Source organism: Scophthalmus maximus, chromosome 7, assembly GCF_022379125.1.
Source record: "Scophthalmus maximus strain ysfricsl-2021 chromosome 7, ASM2237912v1, whole genome shotgun sequence".
Taxonomy (NCBI): Eukaryota; Metazoa; Chordata; class Actinopteri; order Pleuronectiformes; family Scophthalmidae; genus Scophthalmus; species Scophthalmus maximus.
Window position 1 is genome coordinate 7,239,960 of NC_061521.1, and position 11,824 is coordinate 7,251,783.

At 41.3% G+C, this 11,824-nt stretch overlaps 1 protein-coding gene across 1 annotated transcript; it reads left to right on the plus strand.

The window, feature by feature from the left end:
* Positions 1-1,553: 1,553 nt before the first annotated feature.
* api5 (apoptosis inhibitor 5) lies at positions 1,554-10,780 on the plus strand. Its single transcript, XM_035643119.1, has 14 exons — positions 1,554-1,883; positions 2,805-2,966; positions 3,152-3,245; positions 3,806-3,871; positions 4,859-5,010; positions 5,334-5,540; positions 5,926-6,030; positions 7,768-7,857; positions 8,416-8,597; positions 8,727-8,820; positions 8,981-9,037; positions 9,452-9,549; positions 9,663-9,805; positions 10,155-10,780. The coding sequence occupies exons 1-14, from the start codon at positions 1,812-1,814 to the stop codon at positions 10,229-10,231; spliced, it is 1,599 nt and encodes a 532-aa protein (XP_035499012.1). The 5' UTR covers positions 1,554-1,811; the 3' UTR covers positions 10,232-10,780.
* The last annotated feature ends 1,044 nt before the right edge of the window (positions 10,781-11,824 follow it).

Genomic DNA, 11,824 nt, shown 5'->3' on the forward strand with positions numbered 1-11,824 from the left:
GAGAGAGTGGAACAGTTTAGGTTTTTGGGAATATGGTATGATGAGAAAATAACATGGAAGGTGCATATTCAAAAAGTAATAGATAAATGCAAAAAGGTACTGAATGTAATGAGGTGTTTGGTGCTGACAGAGCAGCGATGAAGGCCATCTACACGGGAATGATCAAGTCAGTTCTAGATTATGGGTGTATAGTATATGGGTCAGCAGCAAAAACAACTTTACAAAGGTTAGGCACAGTTACAAGGGCAGAGGCACGACCATCTGGCACAGGACATTCTAAAACCCTGTTGGGAGAAGGAAAAGAGGAGAATGAGAAGTTTTGGATGGGAAGTTCAAAGGAAATGTGAGAAACTACAAGTAAATAATTTGAATGTCAGTCCAACAGTACCGTTGTTGGTAATTCCACCTTGGATACTCTCAGATATACCGGATTTAGAACTTTTAGAAAGGAACAGACACGAGATTAACTGGATCAGTGTACAGAAAAAAATCGATAATTATTATGATTATTTACAGGTATACACATCAAAAAGCTCTGATGACAAAATAGCAACAGCAGTAACAGTTCCAGAGTGTAATGTCACAAGCGGGAAAATAATCAATGATGGGTAATCAATATACACCGGGGAGATTTTGGCAATTCTTTTAGCAGTACAATGGGTGGAGGAAATAAGACCATTAAATCAATAATTTGTTTTGACTCAAGCTCTTCATTACTCCGTATGAGTAGCAGCCACACAGACAGTAGGAAAGACATTTTAATAGAAATACAACAAACACTGTACAAAATCAATATGATGGGATTTTCTTTGGATTCCAGCACATTTTGGTGCAATAGGAAATTAAATTGCAGACAAAATTGAAAAGCAGGCGACCAGGAAAAGACAATTTGACACAGTGAATATAAGCACAACAGAAATCAGGGGATTGATAAAACAGAAATTAAGAAGCCTTTGGCAAAAACAGTGGGAGAAGGAAAGGAAATGGAGATGGTATAACGGAATGCAAAAGAAAGTGAGAGAAATGAGAAGTACAAGAAGAATAAGAAAAGAGGAGACAGTCATTACAAGACTCAGATTTGGGCATATCGGACTTAATAGTACACTATTCAAAATAGGAAGACATAACTCAAGAAAATGTCACAATTGCGGACAAGAAGAAACAATAGAACACATCATAGTACACTGTCAAAAATATGGGATTTAAGTGAACACGACTCAGACAGAACCTCAGACATTATACAGCAAGATTTGCAGAACAAATGTTGTAGTCATTCAATACAGTACCTCAGAGAAAAAAGGTATTCGGGATAATCTAATAATATTGTACGTTTTTCTTTTATTTTGTTTAGATTTGTTTTAGGGATTCTGATCCACATTCCTTACCAGTTGGTGGCGCCAATGCACCATTTCGTTGTTTGCCAACTGCCATAAAACAATAAAAGAAGAAGAAGCGGAAGGCTTGCGGATGGTTAGTTTTCACTGCGCACCTCTACAGCGCAGACCAGTGTCACGTGTGTTGCGTCACTGCACGCGGTTCGCTTAACGCGCGCATGCACAGTACTCATTGTTCCGTAGCATTGTAGCCCGGGAGAGCATTTGTGGAGCACCGACGTTAGGGGGTGTTCATTCACCGTCTTCTCGAAAATTGCATCTCCCCGTCGCCTCTCCGCAGAACACGTTCCTCGCTCATACGTCGTTGGCTGTGCTACAGTCGCGTGAACGTGGAGATCCAGTGACCGGGAGGGGTTTTCTTCGGCGGTTTTATCGGCGGTTCTTCTCTGTGAGCGGCAGGCACCCGGACGCACGCTGATGGCGGTCACTATTGAGGACCTCTACCGTAACTACGGGATCCTTGCCGACGCTAAGGACAACCTCAGTCAGGTAAAGAGACGCCTAAACGTCAATTTGAGAACACAATCGGTGCGAGGGAGCCGTTGCTCAGCGCGCGGGACGTTGTTTCACTCCCACAGCTGAGAACGCTGTCGACTTACATAACATTGTTGTGTGCGAGCTAGGCTAATTGTAGCTAGCGCGCCGACCGAGCTAATATGAAGGGCTTCACCGTGGCGACCCCCTTAATTCAGGCTGGTCTGACTTGACCCTCGATACTCATTCTTTGACTACGGTGATGCTTCAACACCGTAGTCAGTGTTAAATCGTAAAATCTCGCACAGCACGTAGCTAACGATACGGATTAGTGGATTAAACTTTCACTTTCCATCATTATCATCACGCAATGAAACAGCGGTTGATTGTGCGGGCTACTCGTGGCTTTAAGTGTTTTTTTTTCCTTGCTTCAGAGATTCAACTTTATGATCAGTGTGGAGGATGTAGTTTGGTGATTTGTATTTGTCACATGGCCGAGGTTTTCTATCATTCAGTCTACAGTCTAAGTGATGGCATCGCCTGCGGCTATTACCTCCAGAACCACATAGGACATCATATGTCCAACCTGTTTTCACTGGTTGGGAATGATTTCTAAAATGAACTCTGTCTGTAAAATCTTTGTTATGCGTGTGACCATTGGTCCGTCAATCAGGCTAGTTTCAGATCGTTTCCCACCTCACTGTAATGACCGTACATAGCCAGGTGATCTGGTAACACCCAGGTCCTTTCAAAGTCCTTAGCCGACACCCACTGTTGATCAACTGTATGCACTACTATTCCATGGAGTGCTACAGGACAGTGAACTTCAGACCAGAGTCACTTTCAGTCTAGAACGCGTACCATATTATAATGTGAGGTTCTTGCCACTGTTATTTAACTTGCATATTTGTTTATGTGTACTCTTTTACTGTGCAGCACAAAGATGCTTACCAAGTAATCCTGGATGGTGTTAAAGGTGGCCCCAAGGAGAAGCGCCTGGCAGCACAGTTTATTCCCAAGTTCTTCAGCAGCTTTCCGGAACTCGCCGATGCAGCCATAAATGCTCAGCTTGATCTTTGTGAGGATGAAGATGTTTCGGTGAGTATCGAGGGACTCGGGTGTGAAGGGGAATCTAATAGACTTGGTGGGTGACATTCTCTTGAGGTGGAACTGCATGTTCTATGTGCTCCTAAGTTCACGTGGGTTCACTCTCTTGGCTGAATGGATTTGCAATCATCATTTTTATTCTATTATAACAAACCTGTTGGTGTGTCTTTGTCCAGATTCGACGGCAGGCAATCAAGGAGCTGCCACGGTTTGCAACTGGCGAGAACATCCTCAGAGTTGCAGATATTCTCACCCAGCTCCTTCAGACAGGTATTGATGGGACTACAACAAATTATTAAATTCATTATTGATTTATCTGATGATAATGTTATTGATTAATAATCAGTTTATCGGTCTGTATAATTTCCTGGACACCCCGGAAATCAAATTTCAGTCAGTCTGAACAGTACCCTGGTCCCTTGATTGGATGTGATTCGTTGCTAATATTTAATGAAGATTTTTAAAATGCATAATTGCATCAATGTTGCATGAATTGCTTCTCAGAATTAGACCAGGGAACTTGCATTTCTTTTACATTTAATAAGTGAAAAACACTGTTTCCTTAAATACAGAAATGTGTAAAGTGCTATCCATGCACCACTCAGGCGATTTGCGCTGCGTCATATATATTTAACAGATCGTACAGCCAAAACTGAACCACTTATAACAAGGTACCCCTGCCTCTACACAACATGTAGCAGGGATGTAGGTATTCACTAAGACAAGTTGCAAATGCAAAGCTCGGTTTTATGATTTTAAGAATCAATATTGGACCGATCCAAGTAATCTAGTTCTTATATTGCCTGCTAACCCTATATTTGTGATTTCAGATGACACTGCAGAATTCAACCAAGTGAATACAGCCCTCGTTTCCATATTCAAGATGGATGCTAAGGGTAAGTGCTGCTTCCCCCTTTGTTGAGCTAAATTATGCTCTTGTGTGCTTGTAAGTTATTCAGCCCAGTTCAGAGCTGTGGTAGAAGAGGACACTGAAACAGGTCACTCCTGTCCTTCCTGGGGTACTAATTCCACTCTTGAAGCCTTGTTCTTGACATTCCAATAAATCACCCGTGTTTGAAATCGTAAGATTTTAGTCTTCGCTCATGCAGATGGTGACATGAACATTGTCTACAACCATAGGTGAGCTCTTTCCAGAATCAAACAGGAAGCAGAAAAGCGTGTAGGGGTCGGGGAATACATGCTGCAACATCGCATGGAGACTCTGGTGAAGCCTGGAATGCCGCAGTTTCGGAAATACCTGGTTGCTCTGTCCCCATTCACGCAACCAGGTAGTTTCGAAACCGCGGCTTTCCAGGCTTCACCAGAGTCTCCATGCGATGTTGCAGCATGTATTCCCGTCGTCTCCACATTCTGGGGCGTCATCTCTTTTTCTTGTTGGCTTATATTTTCTGTACAGACCATTGCACATACACACTAGGAAACCTAGTGGCTAACAGCTGCTGGTGACTAGACTTCGACTAAAAACTCTGTGACTGATGACAAATTGTCTTAAGATGTGAGAGGGTGTTAGACTTATGTCTTTTAAAGGTCTTTTCAGTGTCTTCTCAAAGTCGTCTAGTGTATGGGAGGCATAACCTTTTTTTTCTTAAAGGGATAGCTCAGTGATTTTGAAGTGGGTTTCTTTGAGTTACTTATGCATAGTTAAAATCACTCTACTATCTCTTTAAGTACTGTCATTTGTCAAACAACGTAGTAAGACCCTTCTTGTTTAGTTTTAAGTAACTGCCCACAGGACGTCCCTTCATGCAGATACTGGTCGGTCCACTTGCTGTGTTTCATGATCATTATATCCATAGTTCCAATTTGGGTTGGGATTACAATCATTTGCTCAATCCAGTCTTCTCCGGTCTGCCGTTGTCCAGGTACCCTGGGGGGGCTCTTCTCTCAGATCCTGCAGGGAGAGGATATCGTTCGTGAGAGGGCGATCAAGTTTCTGTCAACCAAGCTGAAGACCCTGCCAGAGGATGTCATGACAAAGGAGGTGGAGGACTATGTCTTTGCAGAAACAAAGAAGGTTTGCATATAGTCTAGAACTGATCATTGATCATTGACGAGAGATCTTTTTCTGTCCCTTTAATTTAAATATAAACTACATCCCCATGTAGGTTTAGTCTGAAATGTTTCTGTTTTTAAAACTCACATTTGCTTTTTAAATGTGTGACATTGATTTGTGGGTACATTGGCACTCTCCATTAGTAAAATTAATTTATATCTATTATAGGCCATAGGTTTGGTTATTGTTTTTAAAAGTGCCTTACTGGCTAATTTGGCGGAGACTCAGCTGACTTATTGCTTCCCCTGTGGAAACTTCTTGCTTCTTCTTCACCTACTGCTCAGGTGCTGGAAGATGTGACGGGGGAGGAGTTTGTGCTGTTGATGCGACTGGTGTCCGGCCTGCGGGTGCTGCAGACTGTGCACGGCCGGCAGCAGCTGGTGGAGATGGTGGTAGAGCAGGCTTTCCTTGAGCAGGCTCTAAACCCAGCCGACCCAGACACCGTTGACCGCCTACTGCAGTGTACACGCCAGGCCCTACCCCTGTTCTCTGTGAGTAGAACCAATGCACTTCAAAGAGTTTGTGTTGCAAACAATGGATAAACTTGTATTAGATGACGTTGTGCTGGGACAATTTTATTGTAGTTTGTATCCCTTTTTTTTTCTTCTCCTTGATAATGAAAAATTTACTTTCATTAGTAATTCAACAGCAGTTCAAACCACTGCTGAATGCGTACAGAAATAATCGTTGGAGACATTGAAAACTTTTCAATCTGATAGAATTCCAAGTTTTCTTTTCTTGTATTTCTTTTGTACTTGTATATCAGCAAATACCTCCTTGAATAAACACACATACACACAATTGTAATACATATAACCATGTATTACAATTAGTCATCAAAGTATGAATTCATTGTAGTTTTCTCCTGTCTCGTAGAAAAACGTCCATTCCACACGTTTTGTAACCTACTTCTGTGAACATGTGCTGCCCAACCTCAGCACCCTGACAACGCCTGTGGCTGACTTGGACATTCAGTTGGAGGTGAGCTTTTCCTTGTACTATCATTGGGACACGTGTTGTTGTGGAATAGCCAAGTAAATGGTATTTATATAGCCCAGTATTCTAATCACAAGTTTGCATTAAGGGGTTTGACAATCTCAACAGCATTTGACACCCTCCGTACGTAGACCCTGAATTTGAATTAGGAACGCTCCCTTTAACAGTGAAAAATAGAAGAAACCTTATGAAGAGCAACAGAGAAGGGATTGTTTTCCAGGACGGACAGACATGGAATAAATGTGCAAAGAGTAGACCAACATGGTAGAAAATTACAGAGTGGACAATCGGTTTGCTAAAATGATCGATTGTAAACATAATAAAAGTGAGTTTGACGCAGAATTATCTTTTTTATTTAAAAAGAAATCTTATGTTGGATTCAGCAGCAGAAAGATTTATTGGTAACACTGCTTTAGGTCCCACAGTTTAGCATTTATAATCATCATACAAACAATTAATACACGGTTCATTACACGCTATAATGTAAAATTTTGTCTGTAAATGTTTATTGATTATACAGTATTTGTTAGTAAGTACAAATTTTCCTGTGGAGACGTGTATAACAGTATATAACGGTATTAATTTTATGTTAATACACCACCCATAGGGTTGGGCGATATGGACCAAAATCATATCTCGATATATTTTAGCTGAATGGCCTAATCGATATATATCTTGATATTTTTTCCGGTAAAGATATAAAAAAAACAAAGTCAGTTCCAAGTCAAATCAACATGTGCCACATATTAACCAGCTGCACAATATCAACATTGACATGAAATTGACAAAAAAATAAACTAAGACTTCAAGTTCTGGGTTGCAGTCCAACGATTTACACACTCCTCGTACTGCACTTTACGCCGCTGTTGTAAATAGTGGTAGCGATTCGTCGTGCTCAAACTTTTAGTTGTAACCTGTTTGCAGCATGCTCTACACATCTGAATCTGATCTAAAACTCGAAATACACGATATTGTCTTATCCTATGTCGTGTTTGAAAATTTATCGATATATTTTTAAAACTCAATATATGGCCCAGGCCTAACCACCCATGACATAATTGCATAAATGAGATGTAGTTGTTGATAAATACATTTAACAAACACTAACATATGCTTTTTAATCAGCTATGCGTAGTTTGTAATAAACCTTTCATTCAGTGTCTATATGCTGCTCATAAAAAAAGTTTGTTTTATATTTCAGTTTATTTTGTTTATGAATTACAACAAATCAAATGTAGTTTCTGTGCAGTGGCCCAGAAAAATAACTAATAGTGATAAGCGTAATCAGAGTTGCACTTTACAAGCCAGTGTGGCTGTTAGACAAAAATACTATTAACCCAAACTGGATTTGTTTAGCCTGGAACAGCACAACTATTTCCGAGTGGGCTGACAAATATGGCCTCCGGTGTGAGGTCGATACTCCTAATGTCTGACATTTGAGTGGATGTAGTCGTAGTAAACAAAGTCAGCATGGCAGCCACCTGTCAGAGGTGTCAGCCAACTGCATGTTGTTAATGGGTCATTAGTCTGCACCACACAACCCTTTTTTTCATTATCAATGCACTTTACACAGTGTGTGTGTGTGTGTGTGTGTGTGTGTGTGTGTGTGTGTGTGTGTGTGTGTGTGTGTGTGTGTGTGTGTGTGTGTGTGTGTGTGTGTGTGTGTGTGTGTGTGTGTGTGTGTGTGTGTGTGTGTGTGTGTGTGTGTGTGTGTGTGTGTAGGTACTGAAGCTGCTGGCTGAGATGAGTCCGTACTGTGGAGACATGGAAAAGCTGGAGGCCAACCTCAACATGCTGTTTACCAAGCTGCTGGTGAGAACAGCCTGTCCTGTTATAGTGGGAACTCACTTGAAAAACAAAATGCATATTTGCAGTTTCGCCATGCATTATTGACATTCATACTGTTTAACAACTACTACAGTTAGACTTAAAATCAAAAGAGGAAATCAAAATGTGTTGTCATATCTTTAAAAAGCACAACAGTTGTAGCAATTTTAAGAAATCAACAAGAGGAACCAGTTGTCCTTTACTGTAATTATTCATAAAAATAACAACGAGCAGGTTTAAAGTTTCCCTTTTTGCTTTATAAATTCAGTTATGATGGCCTGCATGCTGAATTTTTCTGAACCACAGAAATCCTATCTATGAATGCCTTATTTTTTGGGTCGATAATTTACAAATGTACCTGGCAGAGGTTGTGCCAGTGCAGCCTCCACAATAGATTAGTAGTAGTTTAAATAGTTTAAATAAATATCAGTAGAATTTAATAAAAAAATCTCTGTCCTGTTAAACCCCAATGTTCTGAGCCGTTTGTCATCGAAGAAAACACACTCTTCCTGTGTTAATTTATCACGTTTTCTGTTTGTGCAGGAGTTTATGCCTCTGCCGCCAGAGGAGGTGGAGAATGGAGAGAACTCGACGAGCGAGGAGCCCAAACTGCAGTTCAGCTATGTTGAGTGCCTCCTCTTCGGCTTCCACCAGCTGGGCCGGAAACTGCCAGACTTCCTCCTCGACAAAGTTGACAATGAGCGCCTCAAAGACTTTAAGATCAGGTGAAAAAGCGACGCGCAAATTACGTCCGTTCAAAAATGAGATGTTCAATTGCTTGGCACACCATGATTGACATTTCACTTGGTCTAAAGTCAATGGCTTAACTTTGATTGTCCTTTGCATTTCAACAGGTTACAGTACTTTGCCAGGGGCCTGCAGGTTTACATCAGACAGCTGCGAGTCGCACTGCAGGGCAAGACGGGGGACGCTCTAAAAACAGATGAGGTAAACTTTCTGCTTATATTTGATAGGTCAGCCCAAGTAGGAACCCAATAACTCATTGCATACAGTCAACAACAATGGAAACTGTGCAGATAAATGTCTTGTGCTGACAGTCCTGCTGTAAAGTATCTGAAAGTCAGACTTATCTTTTTTGTGTAATCAGAACAAGATCAAAGTGGTGGCCCTAAAAATCACAAACAACATCAACGTCCTTATCAAGGTGAGTTGGTGGCAATATACACCAAGTGATACAGATGCCTGCATTTTGTAATGCAACATAACACAAGCCATACATTAAATACGGACACACTCGAAATGTTGTTTGTGTTCACGCTGCTTCTTTTTTGTGAGTTGACCAAGGTTTTCAAGCTGTAATTTGTGTAATCATGTGCAAAACAGTATGATATTGAAGGTATAGAAGATTGGGATTGTGTTACTAATATCATGATATCATTAACGTGTATGGAGTTAAACCAACGATTGTATTTGAAGAAGTATTTTTTGTAAGGACTGTAATATTATAATACATTACACACAACACAAATAGCTCCTATTTTTTTAACATCGTTCGGTGTAGACAGTTTTATACAATGGTGTGCTTTAATTTTGTCTTTGAACTTGATTGTCTTTGCAGGATCTCTTCCACAACCCTCCATCATACAAGAGCACCGTCACTCTATCCTGGAAACCAGTCCAGAGGACAGAGGCGGCAGCAGCAGCAGCAGCAGCAGCGTAAGTCTGCTCCCACTACTCTTCGCCTCTCGTCATAAGGGGAACATACTTACTGTCCATGTTGCCCCAACAGATCTTCACTCGCCTTTCTGTTGTATTTTAATTTTTTTTAGACCGAAGCGTCCTTCAGCTGAAGAGATGGGGTCTGGCGGCAGCACAAAAAAACAGATCTCTCCCCTGCCCCGGAGGGATGCACGACAAATCTACAATCCTCCCAGCGGCAAGTTCAGCGCCTCCATTGGCAATTTTAACTATGGTGAGAGGCACACGGTGGCACTTACTGTAAACGCTGTTGTGCAGCATGTTCATCTTTAATTCTCAGTAAACCCCCATTGGCTATGAAATTTGCCATGCATCTACTTTCCTGAAAATGTCTCTTTTGCGTTTCAAGCACTCACCCTCTGCAGGTGTAAAGGTGCAGCCGTGGTTTATTAGCTGCAATCGGCTCCGATTCACAGCAGTTAGCCAGATTCTAGTGGCAAAGCATCAAACTTTGTCTTGTCCAGGAGAAATGGTTTATTCTTTTCCCACTGTATCAACTTCCACGTTTTGCACGGTGGGCATTTAACACTTTGAAGCTAATTTGTCGTTGTTGTCGACTGTAGAACGCGGAGGCTTCAGGGGCGGACGAGGACGAGGCTTCGGAGCCAGAGGCAACAGGAGCCGAGGCCGAATCTACTGAGACGCACGCTCACAAAATACATATTGCTCATTGAACTGCATCACATCAGGATCTTTTCCGCACCAAGATGGACTGTGTCTCCCACTCGTCTGTTCTTTTAACTGATCTCCATGTCTCTTTCACAAGAAGTCACATGAACTTTATTGAATTTTTTCAGGCAGTTCTATGTTCCTGTTTTTAGAATATTAGACAACAGGCTCAGACTTTTGTACCTGCCGTTTCAACATTAACTCATAACTGTATTCCTCTTGACCCAGACTTTAGTTCAAGTAAAACTAGATTGTGTTTTTCCTTCATAAAAAAAGATGATATTCTGTGTATTTTTGTGGAAAAAGACTGCCAAGTCGTAACTGATTAATATTTTTGTCAGATTGTTATTGGTAAAGATAAAGATCCTTTTGTTTTGCGAAATGTTGATGAATGCATTTCTTTCTACCTTTTTATTTAATCTTTTTTTTATTCTAGCTTAAGTTGAATTGGCTTATGTTACTTTGTATGAATCAATGATGTTGTTCATTGGATTTTTATCATAAACTTGTATGGAACTAAGACCGTTGTCCTTGTTTTATGTAGAATTTCTTCCGGAGTTACTCTGTCAAGGATCAAGCCAAAGACACAACTCCCCTACTCCTCTACTATTGTTTAAATCCCTTTCCAAGCTTACCTATCCATCCTGCCTACACGCTTTCCCCTCATCCATTTGATCGCTCTTCCACTCATTCATCCTGTCTCCCTCCTGTACTTTTTAACTTTTCCCTCCAGTTTTCATCTGTACTCATCCACATCTGTACCAAAGCAGAGTGACGAGAGGCTGACTTTAGCCAACGATCTTGTGACTGCATTTAGAAAACACTTTCACAAATGTGCCCTGTTGCCTGTCTCCTTTCAGGTTTAAAAGGTCTTTATTTTAGGTCTAAATAAGCACACAGCCCACAGTTATTGGATGTGACATTTGTCAAAGGCGTAGCTGTTGTTCCTTACCAAACCCATCATATCTTGACTCTTACCCCAGAATCCAAGTTTGAACCAAACTGAATTGCACCCAAACCCTTGTCCATATTTTGGTGGTATAATCCTAAAGTAACATGAGTGTTAAACAGGCCTTGTTCGAGGTTCAGAACTGTTTCTAATAGAGGCAGAAAGAAGAGGCAGTGATCTCTTCAGTGGGAGCTACAGGTCTGCATGCAAAGACACGTGTGTGCTGGTGTGTGTGGGTGCATACCTAGAAGGGAGGGAGGATGAGGGGGGGGGGGGGGGGGGGGGGGGGGGGGGGTGCATAAACTTTCAAATTTCTGAATCGACTGCGACACTGTCTTACAAACAGAGACGACTTAAGGGTTTGAACCGGAGCCCATCCCCACCCTGGGACTTCCAAAATCACCATCACCACAATATTCACGCACTTACCCTTCATACATATACATCATCCTTATTAATTGAGGAATTGGGCTGTAGTGGGTAAATAATCGACATAAACTTATTGTGGAACTTCCATGTATTTGCAAAATGAAGCCTGATTGTTATTTCTGACAAATGTTGCTCCTACTTAGATTTCTGAGCACATTATTGAGGGGCTTTGGACAATTGTCTCCT

Excerpts from the sequence above, each read along its gene's own strand:
- api5 (XM_035643119.1), top strand. The coding sequence starts at position 1,812 with ATGGCGGTCACTATTGAGGACCTCTACCGTAACTACGGGATCCTTGCC. Across the intron at positions 9,038-9,451 it reads ACATCAACGTCCTTATCAAG|GATCTCTTCCACAACCCTCC; the intron begins GTGAGTTGGTGG and ends TTGTCTTTGCAG. Across the intron at positions 9,806-10,154 it reads CATTGGCAATTTTAACTATG|AACGCGGAGGCTTCAGGGGC; the intron begins GTGAGAGGCACA and ends TGTCGACTGTAG.